The sequence below is a fragment of the Polypterus senegalus genome, unplaced genomic scaffold (assembly GCF_016835505.1).
Source record: "Polypterus senegalus isolate Bchr_013 unplaced genomic scaffold, ASM1683550v1 scaffold_3066, whole genome shotgun sequence".
NCBI classification, from domain to species: Eukaryota; Metazoa; Chordata; class Cladistia; order Polypteriformes; family Polypteridae; genus Polypterus; species Polypterus senegalus.
The window spans coordinates 40,299-63,462 of record NW_024386583.1 but is presented as its reverse complement, the minus strand read 5'-3'; the positions used below and the strand labels follow the sequence as shown (position 1 = coordinate 63,462).

Here is a 23,164-nt window from a genome sequence, read left to right as displayed (position 1 = left end):
ATATCTCCGTGAGGTACGGGCACTGTTATTTCTCATATCTCATTTTCCATGAGTTCAGCCCAGGCGCTCTTTGATATTTCAATGGCAGCTTGTAAAGTTCAGACATTCTGCATTATAGCTATAGGGCAGCAAACCGAGCTCATATTTGCAGGGATGTTCCAAGGGCGGCACGTGGAGCTCCTAGACACATTAATGCCTCTCAAGGGCGCTATGCTGAGCTCAGATACATTGCGATGTTTCAAGGGCAGTGAGCTGAGCTAAGGTGTTGTTTTCTCAAGGTCAGCTAGATGAGTGTGTACATGTCGTCACCACTTTCAAGGCCCAAAAGCCTGAATGTAATTCTGACAGATCACTAGGGCAGGAAGGTCTGACCTGCCTGTGCTGTTACATTTCCTGCAGGTCCATGACGATACTTGTGAGCAGGCCAAGAAGACTGCAAGTGGCAATGATGATGATGACGAAGCTGAGAATCTGCTGGATTTTTCTCTGTGTTTTTGCCTTACAAGAAACGTGTGTGATCAGTGAGGCAGGAAGCCCATATCCTCGCATAAAGCTCTCCTATGAAGGTAAGTGACTCTTCATACTGTATGAACGAGGGTAGCATGAGCCTTATGACAATGACAGGGGCCTGGCATAGAATAGGAGAGAAGGCCTAAGTCAGGGAGGTGATCTTGGCAAAAAGAGTAGGATAACAGCTTGAAGTGTACCAATAAGTCAACAAATTTCACACGTTAGAGGACAAAGTGGCATTACCTTGTGGGCAATTTCAGTGTTTTTAGAGTTCTGGCATCCAAAGGCACAGTCAGGTTTGAGCTTGTTGCATTTGATTCAGATGGTGCTCTACCTACAGAAAACCAAAGGCTTGGCCCAGTTTTTCTTAGCCAGAGACAACACTAGAACAATTGTGTAGAGAACAGGCCATTCCACCCTACAAGCTCACAAATCCTATTCATCAGATTTCACCAAAATACTGGTCTAATCCTATCACTTTCTGCTCTTACTCCAATATTTGTATCTTCTGCACACACATACACACAGCCGCAGTGGCCTTAGCCTCGAGTGTGCTATGCCTGCTCCCAAATCTGATTTATTTGGCCCCCACCATCATCTGTCCTGATTTCATTAGCAGCCGCGCTGCAGAGGGATTTGGATACCACAACTGCCGTTGCCAGGTGATGCTCACATTCCACTTGAAATGGACGTCTATTACCTGACGGAGAACACATAAATGAGGTTAGGGTTAGAAAAGACACCTCAACGAGAAGCTGGGCCACTAATAATGACCTGCAATGCCAGGGTAACTGTCTTAGAAGTGTGCCCTAGATCTGTACATATATGGAGGGGAGATGGTGACTTCAAGAGGGCCTTCAGTTGTGAAGGACATCACAATGATCAGAACAATGTTGTGATCACGACAATCACAATGAGGTCAGGCAGACATACAAAAGCACCCGAGAGGCCAGGTATTGTGTGAGGATGTTGGTGGCATCTTCTAACCCACAAGAGGATGACAGCTGAGACCCTCAAGATGATCCATTCGGATCTCCCCACAGAAGCCTCTGACCCAGCATCAAGGAGGTTAATCTGTAACATTCGGCTCGCATGAATCGTTCACCCAGATATAAACCTGGGAAGCCATGCCAATAATCTGTCGAAAATGAAGAAAAACTGGCCTGATAGTAGGAAAATATTTGGTCCGTACATACTTGGGATAGTTAACTCCTGCCTGACGGCCTTTCAAAGTGTTGTTGAAGAAGCTGCTCGATGTGTAAGCTTCACAAATCTGGCAGTTGGTCCTGGACTAGAAAGCCATGGCAGAAGTCACCCAGCAGTTAAAATAATTTTTTATTGTGAGGGACAGGACTTCAAAAGTGTTTGTAATGTGCAGGGCTTTTTTTTCTTTACTGAGTGATGTGAGCTGCAGCAGAGCTTGTGCCACTTCAGGTGCTACTCTGCCATTTCTGTGTGCATTTCATTTGTGTCCCGAAAGAATAAAATGAGCACACAAAGCAATGGCACATATCCTTCACCCTGTCTTCTGTTTGTCTTTCCACTGTTAGTCTTGACAGCTCTTCATGGAGGAGGAGCACTTGAGTTATCCCCCTGTCAGCCTCTGAGCAGGCGCCTAGAGGCCATCGTGCTGCAGGACTACTGTTATTTCAGGTGTTTCTTACGCTGAACCTGAAGCGGTTCCAAGAGGACAGTAAATAACAGAGGGGGCTCTGTATCATACTTGCTGGGGCAACTGGTCCTGCCAAGCAGCTGTCTGGGCACATGTGTCCCCCTCAAGTGCAATGTGTGGGGTCTACAAAACTGGTGACACTTGTGTTAACAGTTGGTGCACATAACGTTCTCCCTGACCCCGTGTAACTTGAACCCCTGAGCCCCAGTGGAAATAGCGCAGCTGACAAAGGGAACTGTACATACCGAGAGGGGCCAAACACACAAGCAAGTATAAATTTAGGGTGAAGGGCACACACGTGCATAGACACACAAGAAGGGGCACACGCACATGTGCTGTATGGGCATATTCAGTGGAGATCATCTACCCACAAATCACACATCTAATTAAAGCCACTTATTAAACCCAATTATCCAGGTCAGGGCTACAGGAGCCAAAGCCTATCCCAGAAGCATCAGGTGCAAGGCAGGAACCAACTCTGTACTCGGTGCCAGTCCATATGAGGGCACATTCACACACACATTGTGCATACATTGTACAGAGTGGCACACCCGATTGCTCCCACCCAGGTAAACATAGGTGTGTCAGGCATGGACAAAGTGTACACACAAATGTGTATACAAACATGTGACAGTATTCTGGTGTGTGTATATGTGTATATATATATATATATATATATATATATATATATATATATATATATATATATATATATATATACACACAGGGTGGTCCAGATCTAATTATGCAGATACAGATCGTCTTTGATTTATGCGGAGATGATTCCAGTTCGGCGCGAAGACGATTCCCCACGTCGCCAGTTCTCACACTTCTCGATGGTCCGTGATTTTTCGGGTGATTTTGTGTGTAATAAACTTAAGTTATAGCGTAATGAAAATTACATAATTAGATCTGGACCACCCTATATATATATATATATATATATATATATATATATATATATATATATATATATATATATATATATATATACACACATACTGTAAAACACAATAAATGAGGTGTACAATGAGTAATGACATCATTGAGCTTCCCAGGGTACAACTCCATGTTTCTGGGATGCTGGTTCAAGAAAGATTCCCGTTTTCTGGTAATGTTAGCAGATAGGAAGGGGCATCCAGTGTTGGCCCAGAAATGATATCTCTGTTACTTCGTTCTAAAGGCGGAAAAGGAAAGCCTGTTAACCCTGGCGTTCCTCCACTCTCAACCCCTGTTGTTCCTAACATATATCTGTATTTCTCTATCATAAAAAAAATCCTGGGAGAGAAACACGGGAGACAAGACGTGATCTTCACGTTAAGATCACGGAAGACACTTAAAAGAAACGTGAGACAAAAGAAAATGGCCACGGAGAGTCTCACGGGACCTTAAACATGAGACTCTGTGCCAAGAGATTTACCCAAGATCGTTTTGCGATGACATAGAATATGAGATTCTTGCAAGACAAGCCCTACTTACAACCAATATCAAATAAGACCATGGGCAGCAAAATACTCAGTCGTGTTTTGGTTTTGAGCACACACAGATCAAGGGCTCTCAGTGCATATAAAGTGTATAAGGACAATACGTTATAAATGAAACGTCGATGACTAAGCGAAAAAGAAAGCAGCACAGAGAAAAGAGACTCAAAAGCATTGGAGAGAGAAAAAATGCAAAAAAGAAAATGAATAATCAAGGTGGAAATCCAGAAAAGAAGGAAAGTAAATTATCAGCCCGGAATAAGTGGAATTGAAATAAAAGCACGTCCAATCGGGCTCAGAATTAAAGACAGCGTAAAAGACAAAGTAAAAATTCATAAAGATGTTCACAAACATTGGCACTATACACATGCAGAGCAGGTTAGAGATTATGAAAGCAGTGGAATTCAAAAGGCTCAAAAAAAAAAAGTTGGCACAATACACATGTGGAGAAAGTTAAAGAATATGAAAGTAGGAAAATTAGAAAGTATAAAAAAAAAGAAAGTAAAAATCGCAGGAGCGCAAACAAACGGAAATTATTACTCGATAAAGGGAAAATAATCACCACGGACCAGGTGTCATTGAAAAAAAAGCAGAACAAAGAGAGGTCAGAAATAAAAGACAAAGAGTAGAAAACAAAGTAAAACGTGATAAAGAGGTTAAAAAACAAGGAGGCCAAACACATGCAGTGCAGGTTAGAGATAATGAAAACTGGAATTCAAAAGACTCAAAAAAACGTAGGCGCGAAACACATGCAGAGAAAGATACAGAATATGAAAGCAGAAAAAAACAACAGTGTCAAAACAAAGACAGTAAACATCGCATTAGCGCAAAGAAAGAGAAATTATTACTTGGAGAAATAACGAAAAGGTGAATAGAGATGAAATATATAGGTGATATGTCAGAAGTATGTAAATATTGTAAGGCTTTAAAGTTTAAGTCAGAGAATTTAAAAAAACGTGGTTGACCTCACATGCATTTATTGGTTACTTTGCAAAAAAAACCACAAGTGATGCGAACACGTCAGCAAAACGAAACCTCCGAAGAAAGAGTCACTCGCTTAGCCGCTAATACTGAAGCGTGTCAAGCACATCAGCAAAACATTATCCCTTTTACTTTTCCTCCCACCTCCCACCACTAATACACAAGTAAGGCAAGCACATCGGCAAAATGAAACCTCTGAAGAAAGACAAAGTTGCTTAGCCACTAATATATGAGGGATGCAAGTATGTTGGCAAAACGAACCTCCTAGGAGAGAGATGCCCAGAATAGTTCCTTTCAATTACCTGACATCTCTACATTTCAATTTTTATTTTTCTGACGATTTCAATAGTTTCTAGGACCCTGGGCTTTTTACACCACGGGCTTACACAGCTTGGATATATATTAGCTGCCCCCTGCGGTTCCGCTTGCATAGTAGTGAAACAGGACAAACTTTAAAAATCAGTAAACAAACAGGTATCGCTAGCTAAGTGGAAGCAAGTTACGCTCCAAAATGTGGTGACAGATAGAGCAACTCAAACAGAGGCTGGCACCTGAGTGAGAAGGGCCCTTCCCGACTCCCTGACGTCACGCTTCCTCCTCCCCTCCTGTCTCGGATTAGCATGAATATATTGCTCCTGCAAGCGAACTATGATTCTTAGCATGATGAGAGAAGTCGTAAAATCAACCAGAATGTTCAAGCAAATCCAAGAAAAAACCTCATCTAAATCCGTTAAGTAATCATCTCTAGCTAAGTGGAGATAAGATATGCCCCGAGGCTGGTGCGTCACTGAGCAGGGCCTTGCCCCCCTACCCTCGGCCAGCTATATGCGTCTCGGATGCGCGCAAATAAATCGGTACTGCAAAAGAACTATGATACTTAGCGAGATGAGAGAATTCACAAAATCAACCGGAATGTTCAAACAAATGATAGAAAAAACCCGATTTAAATCCATTAAGTCTCTCGTGAAAAGCGAACAGACATACAGACAGACTGACATGCATTGGATTTTATATATATATATATATATATATATATATATATATATATATATATATATATGTGTGTGTGTGTGTGTGTGTGTATATATACAGTGTCTATTATTGTATATATACAGTGGATTCAGAAAATATTCAGACCCCTGCAAGTTGCTGCAGCATTATGCAAAAATGTAAATTAATTTTCACCCCACATTAAACAGCACCTCAAAATGCCAAAGTAAAAAATTTATTTTAGAAATTTTTGCAAATGTATTAAAAATATAAAGCTGAGATTTCACATTGACCCTAATATTCAGTCCTTTTACTTATTTAAAGCCCCCTTGGCAGTAATTCCAGCCTGGAGTCTTCCTGGGTCTGACGCCACAAGCTTCACACACCTAGATTTGGGGATTTTCTGCCATTCTTCTCTGCAGATCCTCTCAGGCTCTATCAGGTCAGATGGAGACCATCAGTGGATGGCTATTTTCAGGTCTCTCCAGAGATGAGGTCCAAACTGCTCTGGAGCAGGTTTTCATTAAGGATATCTCTGTACTTTGCTTGTCAGTTTTCCCTCAACCCTCTCTTGTCTCCAAGTTCCTGCCATTGTAAAACACTGCTGCCACCACCATGCTTCTGTTCGGCCTTGTAGTGATGGCTGTCCTCCTGGAACTTTTTTCCACCACCACTATCACCCAGGTTCTCAGGCTCATCAGTAGTGACCACCAGGTTCTTACCAAGGCCCTTCTATTATGATTACTCAGTTTTGCCAGGTGGTCAACTCCTGGATGGTTGTTCCACACTTTTTCCATTTAAGAAGTACCATTGGGAATCTTCAATGCTGAAAGAATTTTTTGTCGCCTTCCGAACAGAATCCCAGGATTCTGAGTCTCTAAAATCTGAAGAAAATTCCTTCCAACTCATGGCTTGTTTTTGCTCTGATACAACTTTGTGACTTTAGATAGATAATCAACTGAACTGAGCACGGGTGGGCTTCATACAAGCCGTAGAAACACCTCAAGAATGATCAACAGAATGTGATACCCCTGAGCCAAATTTCAAGAGTCATTGGAAAGTAAAGGGGTTTGAATACTTTCTGAGTGCACTGTATAGTGTAAAAAAATCGATGTAGACTGTAGAAAAGGTCTGGGGTCTAAGATTGAATACCCCATTTAGTTCAGCACAGATATCTGCAAGAGAATTAAAAGAAATGACAGTTGTAATTGTCGTAGGATTTTTTGTAAGTGTCCTGGGCTTATTTAACCCCGAAGAAAGGCTTTATGTATACAAGAGGTGCCATCCACCTTCAAATCTGGTTCTCAGAAGAACGATGACTTGCATGTTGAGGTCATTTCTATTGAGGTATCACCAGAAATGATGGGATTTGTGCAGTTCTAGTGACATCAGTGTCCGTCAGCAGCGTCCTCCTCCACGCTAACCTCTAAATACACAGTATGGGGCACACATGGTTACGGGTGATCAGTGTGGTTTGTCATGAAGATGCCATAATGCACACACGTGCATACAGGAATGTCATGCATAGGGAGCTTTCTACAAGAATGTATGCCAAGGTGTACACTGGTTCATACAGATAAGCACGAGCAAATGGGTCCATCACTAAATGCGGGTGTAAATACTTGTGCCTGGATCCATGTCTAGATGTGCATGTACATATGCTTAAGGTTAATTGATTGTGCCTAAAGTGATGCATGTAGGGTAGACCATGCCAGTGTATACAAGTATGGAGGATGGAGCTGCACAGAGAGCTGCAGAGGGACAAGGCAGACAAGTTTGCACATCCTGTTTTATGTTTGTGCATGATGGGTAATGATCTGCTTGTTATGGTAGGTGATATCCTGACAGACCCAAACACCTTCTGTGCAAAGCAGTACACCAAGCAGGCTTGTCCTCATACTGTGTCTAAAGTGTTCACATCTGACCCCATCTTAGCCCTATGCACATTCTGACAGCCCCTGTGATGAAACACGCCAGGCTCATGACACAAGCTGAACTGATTCTCTTCTTCCACATGTTCAAGTCCAGGCCCATTGGCTTGAGGTGCCACAAATTCATGGGTTTATTAAAGTAAGTAAAGTGCTGCATATATTGCGATTAAGACTCATGCCCAGTGCCAAGAGACATAATGCATGCTGAGTGAGCCGGGTGGTTGTTTGCCACTTCCCGTTTTTCTCAAATGTTGGTCTTTCTTGCATTGCCCATGCATTGTGCTGTTTATCAGATACTGGATCTTATTAGGAGAGCTTTTTTTAACAAACAGCCAATACCAAATGCCAGAAGTGAAAAGCTCGGCTGACCCGTTCTCAGGGTTTTCAGATTTCACCGATTGTTCACTTTCTCTGAGGACCCAGTGTTTCCAAAGTAGACTGATTGGCTTGGTGACGAAAGGTTGGGTACAGGTTCAGGCTTCATTTAGAACATGTGCATGTCTTCCAGAGCTGACGGTGGGACAGGGCCTGAGGAAGTACGAACTAGACCGCTCCTGCTGCTTTAGCACCCTCCTTCTGGATGAGGAGAGAGGCCGGCTGTTTGTCGGGGGCAAAAACTACTTGCTGTCTCTGAGTCTGGACAACATCAGCAAACAGGAACACAAGGTGAGTAGAGGGATTCAGGTAACATAACATCATTAAATGTTCTCTAATCTGGTTTGGGGACACTGGAGGCCACCGCTTGCCCTGCCAGTATTGGGTATAAAGTAGAAACCAACTCTTAGGTGGCACTCCAACCCAATACTCACACAAAGGCTTATAATTTAGGACTGCCAACTAACCTAACAGACCCATGTGTGGGATAGTGGAAGAACAGAGAACGTCCGCACCAAAACAAGGAAATTGCAACCAAGCCCAGAATCTGAACCCCAAAACACAGAGGTCCAAGTGTCTACGCTTATCTGAGAATATTCTGGGGCATCGCCAGGCTAAGCTAAGCAGGGTGAATGTGAAGCAGACTTACATGCCTGTCATTTTGCATCTCACCTTCCAATGACTCTTGTGAAAGCCCTCAGAGTCTGACGTTGCCAGACTTTAGCAATATGAAGGTTTGATTGTAGGAGCTGGGCTCCCATCACACCATGTATTATTTTCCTGTAGGCCTTGCTGCACTACTTGTGTGCCAGCAGATGCTGTTGATTTACTGCTGGGTGTGCATTTGTCATTTATTGACCACATAGGATGAATCGGGGATCCTGGTCTGATCACCCCCCTTGAAGCCTGACCCTCCAGCTTGACCTCTGCCTGGATGAGTCTGTCACACCTCAAACAGCTCCAGACTGACCTCTGGCCATGGGGTCCTGTCTCATCTCCTCCCGATGTCTTATCACATCAGATCACAGCACTTGTAGTGTAGTCTGATCCAGCTTGAGGACACCAGCAGACTGCCTCCTTTTAGTTAAGCTTCTGTCCCAACTTCCCATTTCAGAAGAACAACCAGCTGGATTGTCGAGTTTACATTTTTTGTCACTAATGCTTTAGGTTTTACAAAAATAGCACAGTTGTCAGGTTTCTCCGTGAGATCATTTAACTAATTAAGTGAGATCTCAGGTTTCAACAAAATTCCGAGACCTGAAGCTGTGATTGACCCCCCTTGGCAAAAAAGGTAAGCGGCTCTACTTAATCCACTTTTAATCGCTTCAGTGTAGCAGTTCCCAAGTAGGCCTGCTTATGCCCGCCTGCCTCTACACCCCATCCCGTCAACAGAGTTCTATGCCAGCACACCCTGGGCTGACAACTATGGGGTTGCAAAGCTCACTGCATCAGCCCACAAATTTGACAGGCCTCACCCTGCTGAAACTCTCCTGGATGCAGGTTCAAGCAACTTTCTCCCCACCCTTAGTAAAGTAATTAGCCTCTGGCGCTCTGGTGGCCTCGCTTGGGGATTGACCTTATCCTCTGTTGTTTTCTTCCCCTTAGGGGTGCAGCTTTTATTTCAAGATCTCTTTTCTTGTCGGGGCGGCGCTCCGCCTCAGGGCGCCAGTGTCTTAGACTAAAGGTCAACCGCTTGGCATGCCTGACTTTGACTGCCCGCTCAGACTTTAACCTTTTTGTGCTTCTTTCAGATTTACTGGCCAGCTCCTGTGGAGTGGAGAGAGGAATGCAACTGGGCCGGCAAAGACATTAACGTAAGTGAAAGAAAAGCAAAGCTAATTTAATAGAATCTCCAAGAGGGGCGTTCGTTCTTCTCCCCGCCCCATGCTAGTGACGCCTGTGATGACCCACCTTCTGTCTTCACTGGCCTTCCTTTGTAATCCTAGAAACTACAATTCTTTCCAAGTTTCTTTTCCTGTGAGCTGCCAGGAAAGTGAAATGAAAGCCAAATTGTTTCAGAGTCTTGGCTTCTGTCAGGCGAGAGTTACTCCATCTCTCTACCGATGTCAGACGTCATCTGACAGGAACATCGGCTTCAAATCATAATAAACAAAAAGGACAACATGCACTTTGTCCACCAGCCTGAACAAGCTGTGCTCTATATGGTCCAGGGGTTTCCAATAGAACATCTGCCCTGAGCTTTCAGAGCTAGCCTCTTACTGCACTGCACTTTCTTTAATGGCTGCCATTCCTCTACTGTTCAGTCTCCCAGCGTCTAATGCTGTGTCCATTTACAGTACCTTGGAAGTCGGATGTCAGAGCTGGGAATGAAGTCTTACCCAAGATGATCACATTTTAGTAAAACATTTGGAAAACTAATATGGATGCCTCCAGGAAAACCTTTGTTGTGCTTAATTTTTCAGAATAAATGCCAGTTGATAACAACACGTTACATAGCATTTTGCAGATCCAAACACAGAAGCAACTTGTTGAAAAATAGACATTGGACAGTACTGGGTGTACAACTGATTTAATGAGACACAAATAGACAGAAGTGCTATTAAACAGTATGATAGATAGATAGATAGATAGATAGATAGATAGATAGATAGATAGATAGATAGATAGATAGATAGATAGATAGATAATTATTAGCATTAGCATAGCAGCTGCAGCATAGACGACTGCCCCTTGGGTGTCCATTACTTGTTCTTTATGTTATATAGCATCTTTCCAGCTGATAATTATTTCATGATACTTTACACTTATGCAGAAATTCTTAGTCAGACATCTGAATTGTTGCCTCCTAAAGTGACTGGGGTCCAGGGTGGGATTTAAAACTTGGTGAATGAAAATCTCAAACTATTAAACTGAACCTTTCATGACAGAGAGTGAGAGACGAAGGCACGTCTTGGAAGCCTGGCATCTAATGGTTGTTTATATAATGCAGATCCTACCATGCCAATCACTATCTCATACTTTATACCCTTCCCGGATGCTCACTGTAGTTCTACACAAGGAGGCAGCAGTGGGATCTGATCCTGTGCCCTTATAAATCCCAGTCTACCAGCTGTGTATTTGTGAGGAGCTTAAGCTTAATAGTGTTGTACCTGTAAACGGGGCTGTGGCGTGCGTATGTATGCAGTACCCATCCAACCATTGAGTGTTGCTATATATGCTCTTTATGAATGTACGCCTCAATTAGAGGACTGACTTGGGATTGTTTTTCCTGCCTTACTGAAGGAACTTTTAGCACCCCCTTACCCTCGTTTGAGCCTGCTATTAAACACACAGAACAGTAAAAACTGGTGGCAAAAAAAATGAGTTGAAACAGAGGATTATTATTACAGAGCGACTTTGGCTTAGCACGTGTTAAACAGGCAGTGACCACCACAAGGAGGCCTTTCACCAGACCTTCCGAGGATTTATTGGTTATTTTAAGATTGAATGGCCGTCATTTGGTCCTAGGGAGTATGAATAGTTTCATCTCCTTAAATGGAAATGTAGATTATAGGAAAGCAGAGGTGCCAGTGAGAAGTGGCACCCATGTGGTTGCATCAGCTCTCTCCTTCTATGCCTAATCTTGGTGGCTTTATCCTCATCATTCATCAGTGAAAGCAGGCTGGCAGCACAGAGACCCATGTGCTTGCTGTCTCCCCTCCCAGCTCCCAGACAAACGTCCAACACAAATCTTACTATCCAATTCCCAGTCATGCCCGACCAATCCCAGTCACATCATTCTGTTGTAGCAAATGGCCTGCAGCTGTCTGCCTACTCATTAGTAAGTTAATGGGACCAGGAGAATGATTAACCAGTTGTGGTGAAGCTCGCTGACAGACTCAAGTTCTTCATTTTAGGGTTCATTCCAGCAGTTTGAAGCGGCATGTGTGACTTTGCCAGCCCTGCCCCTTAGATATTGATGGACACAGTTCATGCCCCAGGCTGTAGCCTCACTAACCCGGAGCTGCCCTCTGCTCCCAGCAGGTGTCCTGAAAGTGAGCTTTTCACCATCAGAGGTGTCTGTCTCTTCTGCGCCATGTCCTCTTCCTGACACCTTTAATTGATAGCTTGTGTGTTTGTTCTGCAGGGAGGATGGCCTTTGACCCGCTAGTCATTAAAAGTTTTAGAATTCAATTCAGCCTGGAAAGCTGAGGTCGGCAGTCCTCCTCCTAGACTGCCTTCAATGTCCAGCAGCTGAAGGATATTTGCGTCTCCTTGGTTAGAAACAGTGGCTCTCATTGGAGTCTGCCCCCTGGTGGTAGTGCTTCAAATCGATGAAGAATGCCACTTAGCAGCGATATGTTTGATGTCTTAGTCATGCACTGAAGGGCCGGGTTTTTCCCTGGTGACCTGCTCCAAGATCTGACATGCAGCATGCATATCTTTCCTCTTACTGTAACCGTCGGTGACCCTGACATCTGTGCCGCCATTCAACTCCGTAATTATCAGCCTCGGCTTCAGGCTCATTTTAAAAGAGTCTGTGCCACTTTTGGCGCTGAGATCAACATACAAGGGAAACAAAAAATCAAATTGCCTGCTGTGCTGTAGGCAAAAGAACTATACATCTAGGACCGTGGCGGGCAGCGGCATGTTGGCGAGCAACTCCCACCCGCCCCTCGTCCTTGTACTCTCCAATCTCAATGGGGAAAAGCCCACCCGTCACTTAACTGCTGTTATCTCACTGCCGGCAGGTAGGAAAATTACTATGGTGGTATGGCTGCCTGATCACAGGGGATTTCCCCCAAATATTTCTTCTTTGAAGGAAATTGATGGTGTGGAAGAAAAGTCTCCACCCCCCATGGTCCCTGTATGGACAAGGTTGTCTCATATTATAGTGTGACTGGTGTCCTTTTCAGCCAGTTGATGTGATACCTGGTCTGTAAGCACATGACAGTCTTTTGAGCCTGGCAGTGTTATGTCATAGTGAAAGCGGCTATTTGCTGGCCCCATCTATATGACTGACACAGTTATGCCCAGGCATCTCACACGCTTGGTAGTTTTACTCTCTCAGTAGATGTCTGCCTGTTTGTGATCCTAACAGATTAATACCCTGACTGAGGGTGAGCTTCTGCCTCATTGTGCCTAGTAGACTCAGGCCCTGCCCAGAGCTTTGTGCCAGTTCCCATTTTTGCTTTGAAATGCAGTACCCTTACTGTGGGTGTGCATCAGCATCAATAGACATAGACCATGGGTGTGGCTCTGTGGCGGACTACTTGTGTGAATTTGTTGACTGGAGTGTGCAGGCCCATTACTGACTGGAAGTTTTCTGTCATGGTGGTTAGCAGTGCATTATCGTCATTAACACTCCCTGGTTTTTGCTGTGTGCCAGCCCCCTACCTCTGTATAGCCAGGGTTATGGGTGTGTGATGAGCCGTGTGCAAGCCTGGCACTTTAATACCTTTACTGTAAGGCTCCTTAGACCAAGGGTGTTTCTAAGATTTTAGGTATCAGGATCTTTGAGTGTCGCACACATTCAAACACATATGTAGTAATTTAAGAGCTAAGAGAGGTGTGCATTGGGGGTGGGTGGGGGGGGGTAAAGATGCCCTCCCAATGTCACTGCCTTAGACACTGAAAATGGCTTTGTGTCAGCCCACTTGTGCGTCTCGCAGAGCAGTATCCTGGTTGTAGGTGGGTGGGTGTGTGTGTAAGCCTATTTGTGGGCCTGACAGCATTATACTGTAGTGGGGCCACCTTTTGACTGGCAGAGTTATTAGAACATTAGAACAATTGTGACAAGAACAGGCCATTCATTCCAACAAGCTTGCCCATCCTGTTTAATGAGAATAACATCAAGATGGGTTTTAAAGGTCTGTACTATTTGATAATTTATTCCATGCATCTATGGTTCTCTGTCTGGAGAAAAACTGTGCAAAATTTGCTCAGAACGAGTTTCCCACTGCGTTGTCTTTGCAGAATTGATTTTAAAGTAACAGGCGGGTTCCACCGTACTAATTCCTTTCATCATTTTAAACATTTTAATCATCTCACCTCTTAATCTCCTCAAGTGAAAAGGCTCAGATGGCAGGCTTGTTGGTAAGGCGACTGGCTGGACCCTCAATTTTTCATATGGCCTTTATTGTAGCAGCAATCACACGCGCCAGGTGATAGTGGATACCCACTCAGACCCGGGCACCTTACGCCTTTCTGATTCCCAGAGTGCAGAGGAGAAGTGCTACAATGCCACACAAGATCCTGGCGCACTCGGTTGTGAAGGTGGGAGGCTGCTCTGCCAACCAATGGAGGTCTGCTGCTTCATGTGCGAGGTTCATTAGCATCATCCATGTAGGGTTCTTTCAGGGTGGCAAACGGGCACAGTTTAAGGTGCATTCCCATACGCACATTTACAAGGTGATTGTGATTTATAAAGCTAAATTGTATAGAAATTTGCATATGTCAGGTTTTATGCATCATTCTTTTTCCTGCTTTTTGATGTTTGCGTATTTTCACACTCAAATCAAACCCAAAGTGTTTTAAATGAGACTCCAGGGGAGGCCTTCCTAGTGTGTTATATAACTTAAGCATAACCTCCCTTGACTTGTGGCATCCTATTAGCTTTCCTGATCGTTTCTGTCTGGATGAAGACCGTGACAAGTCCACTCCGACTCCCACAGGACCCCCACTTAAGATGTGATGTCAAGTTTCAGACCTCCCTTTGTATATTCAAATCTGGCATTTCGACTTCCTTTACATTTTCTCACATTCATTTTCAAATGTGCTGTCCAAGTCCCTCTGTAACAACTGAGCTGAATCTACATCATCTGTCCTTTCATTTTGTTTGGTAACCTCCGCAAGTGTAACCATCCTATTTGATTATAATCTCGCCCAAATGTATGTATCTTAAAAAGAGCAGCAGCTCCGGCACTGACCCCTGAGCGGGAAGCCACTTTTAACATCCACCTAATTCTGAAAGGGTTCCCCTTATGTGCCTGGCAGTTTTATATCCTGTGTCAGCCTCACTGCAAGGCTTCTGCCTCTAAGCTTTGATTAAGTGTGTATGGGAATGGAGTACCCTGGCACTCGGTGGGAATGAAGCCTTTAGAATGCCTGGTTGTGTTGTTTCCTGACTGTAGGTGTGCGTCGGCCTCTTCGTGAACCTCGTAAATGAATACCCTGGTTATGGGCGTGCTTCAGCTCCATTGTGTGCCTATTAGATTTAGGCCCTGTGCAGTGGCTTTGTGCCAGTCTCGTTGTTTGTTTAGCAGCGGAATACCCTCAATGCAGATGTGCGTCAGCCTCTTTGTGTGCCCATTAGCCCTAGGCCTTAGCAACACAGTAGCTTTGTGTCACTACCTCGTTTAATTATCAGTGCAGTGCCCTCCAGCCTTGCTCTTTGTGTGCCTGGCACTGTTGTATTCTGACTATGGGTATGTGTTGATGCGCTTATGTGCCTAATGGTGTCACACCCTGGCTGTAGGTGTTCATCTGCCCTCTTGTTTGTCTGACAATGGGTGTGTCTCCTAACCTGTGTGTCTGCTTATGTTCCTCATAACTGCTGCGTTTAGGTCTATGCGAGTGCTTGTTAGTCCTCGTTCCTACAACATGGCCAAGTAAAACACATCTTCCTATGTTTAGGCACAGTCTTGTTCTGCCTTTCCATCCCTAGATGTGCCTGCTAGTACCACGTCCATTGCTTATGCACAGACGGGGTGCCCTTGAGCACTTGGCCAAGTAATTCCTGTCTTGAGGTCTCTAGATGTTTGTCAACCTGGCGCTCCAGTTCTTTGAGTGTTCACCTACTGGGTGAGTTGCCTGTGTGCTTTATGTATGGATGTACGTCCTGAACCCTGTGAACGCCCCCCTGTCATGTTGGTCCCACCTTACTGAATGGACAGTTTTGAGGACATCTTTGTGAATGTGCAGACGTTTATTCCTGCTGAAGTGTGCCACATTTTCTTGGCCTACACCACTTTGCCACATCATCTCAGTGGCTTTGTCATCACACCAGATGGTCTGTGGCTAGTCCCACACTATCAAGCCCTTAGAAATGCGTAGGACGGGCTTCACTTTGTGGGCATGCGTTACGGGCTTCCCCAACATGTTGCCTTTGATAATTTATCGATATTAAAGACGTGGCTGTTGTAGCTGCAGAACCCTGGAATTATGGTAGCTGACTATGCTACACTAGACACAGTAATTATAGGGGGCAGGTCTGCAGCTTACATGCCTCGTAAAGAGATGCGAGTTCAGCATGTTTGATGTGAAGAGGAATCTGAAGCCGGCAGGCATAAGAACGCCTACAGTGGACTTCTGCTGGAAGGCAGCTGCGTCCGGCAGATGTTCCCCACACATAAGTTGGCCTTGGCTCTCATTCCAGACAGGGAATCAAATAGCAGGTAAGAGTAGAAAGTCCTCTCCCTCAGAGACAAACCAATCATACTGTGGGAAAAAAAGAGGGCGGCTCTGATTCACCACCTTGGCCTGTTTGGGGAGGGGGGATGTGGGCACTCCTCAATGCCTCCTTACTGCTTTTGATCCTCATAATGAAGCTGCCTGCTGACAACACTCCTAATACCTCGGCCAAGAAGGTGTCTGCTCTTCTCCTGCCCAAAATAAGTTTACAAGTGCAAAGAGATGACAGCTTCACCCCACATCTCCTCAACAATGAAGTGAGAAATGATTGACAGGCACAGCACAGATGTGGGGTCACCATGCTCAGTGCCTCATGTGTGTCCCTCTGTATTTCAGGATGACTGTGTAAACTATGTCAAGATTCTGCACCACTATAATCGCACCCACCTGTACGCCTGTGGCACGGGGGCCTTCCATCCCACCTGTGGCTTTGTGGAGGTGGGACAGAGGATGGAGGTAAGTCTTCTTGGTTTGAAGGATGTGTGGGATGAACTGAGTCCAGGGTAATGGGTACTGATCTCAGCAAACGTGCACATGGCCTAATAATATAAAGAAAATGATCTGGGCTGAAGTGACTTTAACTAGAGCATGTTAGGTAGATGTGCACTTAATCATATTTTATAAAGGTGATAACACTTATTGAGGTGGAAATTGCTGAAGGATACAGAACAACTAAGTCAACAAAGCTGAAGGACATAAAGGCAGTCATCTAAGCAGAAGTGATCTTAGCTGAGGCGATTATCTGGACAAAAGTGAGTTTAGTCTCAAGATACAAAAGCAATGACTTGGGCAGAAGTGGCCTGGGACTAAGAACTCAGAAGAAAGGATCCGGATAGGAGTGACCATAGCTGAAATAGCATTAGCATTTGGGTAGGGAGGTAACGATCTGGAGAGAAGTGCACTTAAACACATTATATGAAGGTAGTGAAGTGATCACGGCCCAAGAATGTAGCAGCAGTAATCAGAGCTGAAATAACTGTAGGCAACAATCCGGAGACAAGTGAAGCCAATGCTCTGGGCAGAAGTGGCTATAAGGATGATCTGGGCATAAATGATCACAGATAACTAAAAAAAAGCAATGACCTTAGTAGGGAAAAGCAGGGAAATGACACGAGGTACATAGCAGAAAACCAGTGGAAGTGACCTTAGCCACAGGATCTTACGGTTGTGATATGAGAAGGAGTGACTGTAGCTGAAGGTTGCACTGACAATGGTTTTGGAAGATAAGATAAGACGCACTTCCTTTGTTGTCATTACATAACACAAACAATGAGACTCCAGTACACATTGCCACAAAATGACTTGCCCAGGTGCTCAGAGTCATAGGTTGACTGATAGTCAGGTCAAGTCTGGGCCTTGATCAGAAGAGCTCACAAGGTACAGCCGCAGTGTGCCAAAGCCAAACCTACAAATGAAATCGGACTCTTTCTCTTCCGAACAAGCAGGCGTCCAAATGAGCCAATGCCCTGAAATCAGATTTTGCTTGAACGAATTGGCTTGGGTCATGCAGGATTCTCAAATGAACATACCGACAATATTTTAGAACCAAGGGTTGGGTGCTGAAACTCTCCTTGCTGACTCAGAGGTAACACTGAGCTGTTCCGCAGGACCACGTTTTCCGCCTGGACCCTGCCAAGGTGGAAGATGGCAAAGGAAAGAGCCCCTATGATCCGAAGCACCAGACTGCCTCTGTGCTCATTGGTGAGTACATTTGTTCTCCTACGTCGTTACGCAGAATTAAGGTTACAATAAGGGGAAATGTTACTTTAGACGGAGTAAACTTCACAATCATTGCAAAGACGCGTGTCTGCCAACATGTTCATTTTCACCTCTGTGGCTTAAAACAAGGAGTGTGAATCAGTATCACAGTCCAGTGTTTATCATGGAGCCAGAGAGTGATAACATGTTCCAAGTTGGTCCGAATTTCACTGTGCTCTGTACATGAAACAATACTACTACTACTGTTGCTGCTGCTGCTGCTACTACTACTTAGCTGCAGGGCTCACACAATTAATTAGATTCCTTTACATGTATTTACTGCATTGCAGTTACCTTGAGAGTTAATGGTAATGGATGTCTAAGAGAACAACAGCACCACCTGCTGTTACACAGCGACATTACAGTGCAGCTTTCAAAGGGTCTCCTCCAGTAAGTTAGAATTGAGAGGCAGCCCTCCAAAGGAATACTGAGCCATTACAGCAACCTTGCCAAGAAGAATTTCCAACCCCAGTGACCTTTCCGAATGGTGACCCTTTAATGGGCCTCGTGATGTTTAACTACTTTAAAGCACCATTCACTGCTGAAGCACATGAGCTTATAAATCACTAATTCTTTTCGCATTTACATTCATTATTCCCATACTGTTTGATAATAGAAGGCAGCAAGTAGGAGTAACAGTTTTACTGCAACTCTCTGGTCATAGTAACAGGTCATTAAGTTGTGAAAAAAACACAATACGCAGCCAGAAAAAGCCCTAAACCTGATCCCGGCATATGTTGTGCTCTTCCTACCATTTCCAGGAGAAGAGCTTTACTCTGGAGTGGCAACTGACCTAATGGGACGGGACTTTACCATCTTCCGCAGCCTGGGCCATCGGAACTCCATCCGCACGGAGCAGCATGACTCCCGCTGGCTGAATGGTAAGAGGCCTAGCGTGTTACATCCTATCTTCTGTTCTGCACTCCACCCTGAGGGCGTCAAGATGGGCAGCTCAGATCACTAAAGCAGGCTCTGAAAGCAGGGGACACTTCTCTGAACTCTCCTTTTCTCTTCATGCTGCACTATAATTCCTTCCATTAGTTTTCCTGTGATGCATGTTAAGCTTACTGGCCTATAGTTGCTTGGATCTGCCCTGTCCCCCTTTTTATTCAACAGGATAATATTTGCCATTTTCTAGTCCTCCAGAATCTCTCCAGTGTGCAGTGACTTCCTAAAAATGTGTGTCAAGGGTTTATGTATGTATTTGCTAGCCTCCTTAAGAACTCGAGGGTAATTATTATCTGGGCCTGGTGATTTGTTTGATTTCGTTATTTAATCTGAGCAGCTCTTCTCCCTCTACAATTTCCAAATCCCTCAGTACCTCCTTAGTAGTCCCTGTTACCTCTGGGTGGTGGTTGTCCACTTGCTCACTTGTGAACACCTCAGAAAATGTAAGTTTAGGGCATCCGCTATTTCACTGTCTGTATATTTGAATTCCCCTTTACTATTTCTGATGCACTTGATTCTAAAATACTGAAAGAATCTCTTGGGGTCTTCTTTCACTTTATCTGCTATATTCCTCTCCAACTGTCTTTTAGCCTCCATGATATCCTTCTTAATGGTTGCCCTCATGTTCTCATACGCTCTACGATTCACTTTGCAGTTTAATGTAGAACTTTTATGTAGTTTATATGATGGATGTATCTCATTGGGGATGATTACTTTTTTTTTTTTAAATTAGATTTGTTTAATTTCACATTGGGAAGACCTAATTATTTTTTTTTTTTGCACTAGGGCCCATCACATTATAGTTGTGCCACTGCTCTCAATTATCTTTTGCTGCAATTAACCTCATTGTTTAAAATCCTCCGATATTCTGCCCAGTCTTCTTTCGTATTGTCCAGTAGCCGCCATGTTCCAGTGTCCCAGATAATGCCCCTACAGATGGTCATCTTTTTACTGAAGCTCTGTCTATCCATGCCTCACTGCTGTCCAGTTGGCTTCTTTCACAAACGCTTTTAGATGTTACTGCCCGTTTAATTCCTTTCTCTTTTGTCCTTATTGTGTCCCCATAGTAATGCAGGTATGGTTTTGCCCCTGCCTTTCTCATTTGCCGTTTTTTTTTGGTGTACCTGTCCCCTTTCATTGGACCCCTCTAATTCAGATTGCCTCTCACTCCCTTATACGGTCGCCATTTGCGTTGTCCGGTCCTGTCCCTCCGTTTAGCCACATGGTATCATCTCTGTAATTCTATCAGGTCATTTCTACTGTTGTCCCCGCACTATCCACTTCTCAGATGTGCTCTCACTATTATGCATCTCATTACTGTCCAGGCTGATCCGTCCATCTTTCCAATCATTTTGTACCTGGGGTATCCAGCTCAGGGTCCATGTTTTCAGGCCTTTACCCATAGCACTGGGCCCAAGGCAGCAAACAACTCTGAACAGATGCCAGTCTTTCAGTGGTCACACTCATGCACATTTGATTAGCCTAATTGAATTCATGCATCTAATTTCATGAATTAGTTTAATTTAGCATATTAGAACAGTACACTCCCTCCTTTCTCCCAACTCTAAAGCTCCCATTCATGCCTCAAAATTCCATCTCTCTCTGTACTGTCCAGCTGAATTTTCTGGAACCATTGATCCACTTCCCTATTCTGACATTCTTTTTCATCATAGAGCCAAAATTCATCAATGCCTTCTGGATCCCAGAGAGCGACAATCCTGATGATGACAAGATCTTCTTCTTCTTCCGAGAGACAGCAGTAGAGGGGCAAAGTCTGGGCAAAACTTCATTTGCCCGCATTGCACAGCTCTGCAGGGTGAGTGACCCTTTTGTTATCTCTGTGCCTTTTGACTGCTGTTGACCAGCTAAAGTCACATGCCTGCCGTTGGATATCCCATGATTAGTAAGGCTTTCCCCTTCCTTCAAAACTCTTGGTACTTACTCCATTGGTCACTACCTCCCCAGAATGACATAGGTGGGCAGCGCAGCCTGGTAAATAAGTGGACGACCTTCCTGAAGACCCGTCTTATCTGCTCCGTTCCCGGCAGCGATGGCAGTGACACATACTTCGACGAACTGAGTAAGTTGAATGTGCTGACCGTTGCCCAGCCCTTGGTTTCTCTGCACTCATCCTTTAACCTCACCTGCTTGTTCTCCATGTTATTTCTACAGGAGATGTGTTTCTGCTGCAGACACGCGACAGGAAAAACCCCCTGATCTACACAATCTTCTCAACATCAAGGTCAGGGTCATCGCATCATGGAATATTAAAAACTGTGTGATGTTGGCTAGAACATGTAGAGAGGGGGGCAGGAGGACAACTGGACAGTTTAGAAGGTGGACAGAGTCACCGCCTGTTCAAGTGAAGGCAGTGAGGTGGAGACAGAAATAACGTTGGGGAGGGGCTTAGTGCAGGAGGGTAGGGCTAGAGCATCTAAAATAAGTAGTCTTTAAGTAACTTTGACTCTCCCGTAGCTGTGGGAGAGAGCATATGACAGTGAGGCAGAGCCAACTGGAAGGAAAATGGAAAAGCGGTCTCCGAATAACAAGTGGCGAGGTGCTGGGTGGCACAGAATGGCAGAGACTCTCTCCATTAGGACAAAGACGTGTAATGGTGTCCAGGGCACAAAGGTGGGAGAGAGAAGGGAGATGCCTAGCATTTCAAAATAGACAGTGTAAGAAAGACAATATGACGAAGTTTTGGGGGAATGGGTCCACCCTGTGTAATGTCAGAACAGCAACATAATGGGCAAAGAGTAATCATGAAAGACTGAGTCATAAAGTGACTCATTTGGTGAGTGGAGGTCTTCACGGTTTTATACAGACTCGGTAGGAAGAGGAGGGACATTAGTGGCAGTGAAATTTGTGGAAGGGCATGTTCTGGGGCCGGAAGTAGGTGGCGCTTTAACTGATCTTCCCTTCTGGAGGTCTGTGGAAGAGGGAGAAAAGGCATTAGTATGACTCATGAACCCTTGACTCTGTAACTTACGCTCAGCTAAGCACGCATGTGTGTGACAACAGAGATGCACTGGAGCAGCGAGATGTGAGGATACGAGTGCGAGAAGCCAGAGCATTACTAAGGGTCTATGGCGTAGAACCCCAAGGCACAGAAGAGAGAAGTTAGAGGTATGGAGGCAACATCCACAAGATGAAAGGAAGAGGTCAGGCTACTGCACATGAAGCAGAGGGTCTGTAACACGAGTTGGGAGAGGAGAGTGCTGGGTAAAGAGAGGAAACAGACTGGCTCCGTAGAAAGCACAGATTAGGGTGCAGAGATGGAGGTGTAGAGCGGAGCACAAAGCAGGCAGGGCAGTGGTAGGAGTTGGCCAGCCGAAATATGAGCAGTGTGTACACCAGGTGCAGAGAGTGCCACCGGCTCAGTGACAGTTGGAGTTACTCCACGGGTCAGAAGCCTGGTTTGCTGGGGCTCAGAAATAAGACAAGGCATTGTGGGGCTCTAAGGTGAGGTTAGATGGCACCACAACTAATTCCACATGTCCCACAGGAATGTTCTTACATTTATATTTACATTTATTTGCTTAGCAAATGCTTACAGAAATTGGTAAACATCAGTCTACGGTTCTGTACAGGACCGTACTCTTTCAAATGAAGGGGATCAAAAGCGGGTGCTGACTTCTCCTTATTCCATCTCTTCCAACAGCAATGTCTTTAAGGGATCAGCGGTCTGCTTGTACACCATGAATGACATCCGCCGAGCATTCCTGGGGCCTTTTGCACACAAGGAGGGGCCTAATTATCAATGGTTACCTTTCCAGGGCAAAGTCCCCTACCCACGGCCCGGCATGGTATGATCCCGAACTTGCAAGCCTCCATCGTTAAGGTCCTTAGAGATGTCAACCATCGTCTAATCATCTTGCTTATTTCAGTGTCCAAGTAAGACCTTCGGCAGCTTTGAGTCCACCAAAGGTTTTCCAGATGACGTCATTCAGTTTGCAAGGCACCACCCTCTGATGTACAGCCCAGTGTACCCTCTGAACAAACGGCCCATCTTCATTCGCAGCAACGTGGACTACAGCTTCACCCAGATTACTGTGGACAGGGTTACTGCAGCAGATGGCCAGTATGACGTCATGTTTATTGGAACAGGTATGCTCGTTAGATGTAGCCAAAGACAGTCACCTGTCCTTTAGTTTCTGCCCTCTGTT

General features: G+C 44.7%; 1 protein-coding gene across 1 annotated transcript in view; it reads left to right on the top strand.

Moving 5' to 3' along the window:
* Positions 1-403: 403 nt before the first annotated feature.
* Positions 404-23,164, top strand: part of sema3b (sema domain, immunoglobulin domain (Ig), short basic domain, secreted, (semaphorin) 3B) — a 29,897-nt gene continuing 7,136 nt past the window's right edge. The window contains exons 1-11 of the mRNA XM_039743487.1: positions 404-566; positions 8,074-8,231; positions 9,692-9,754; positions 16,629-16,748; positions 17,900-17,993; positions 18,812-18,931; positions 20,672-20,814; positions 20,964-21,078; positions 21,171-21,240; positions 22,660-22,804; positions 22,886-23,105. Of these exons, the coding sequence (XP_039599421.1) occupies positions 404-566; positions 8,074-8,231; positions 9,692-9,754; positions 16,629-16,748; positions 17,900-17,993; positions 18,812-18,931; positions 20,672-20,814; positions 20,964-21,078; positions 21,171-21,240; positions 22,660-22,804; positions 22,886-23,105 (1,411 nt within the window). The remainder of the gene's footprint in view (positions 567-8,073; positions 8,232-9,691; positions 9,755-16,628; positions 16,749-17,899; positions 17,994-18,811; positions 18,932-20,671; positions 20,815-20,963; positions 21,079-21,170; positions 21,241-22,659; positions 22,805-22,885; positions 23,106-23,164) is intronic.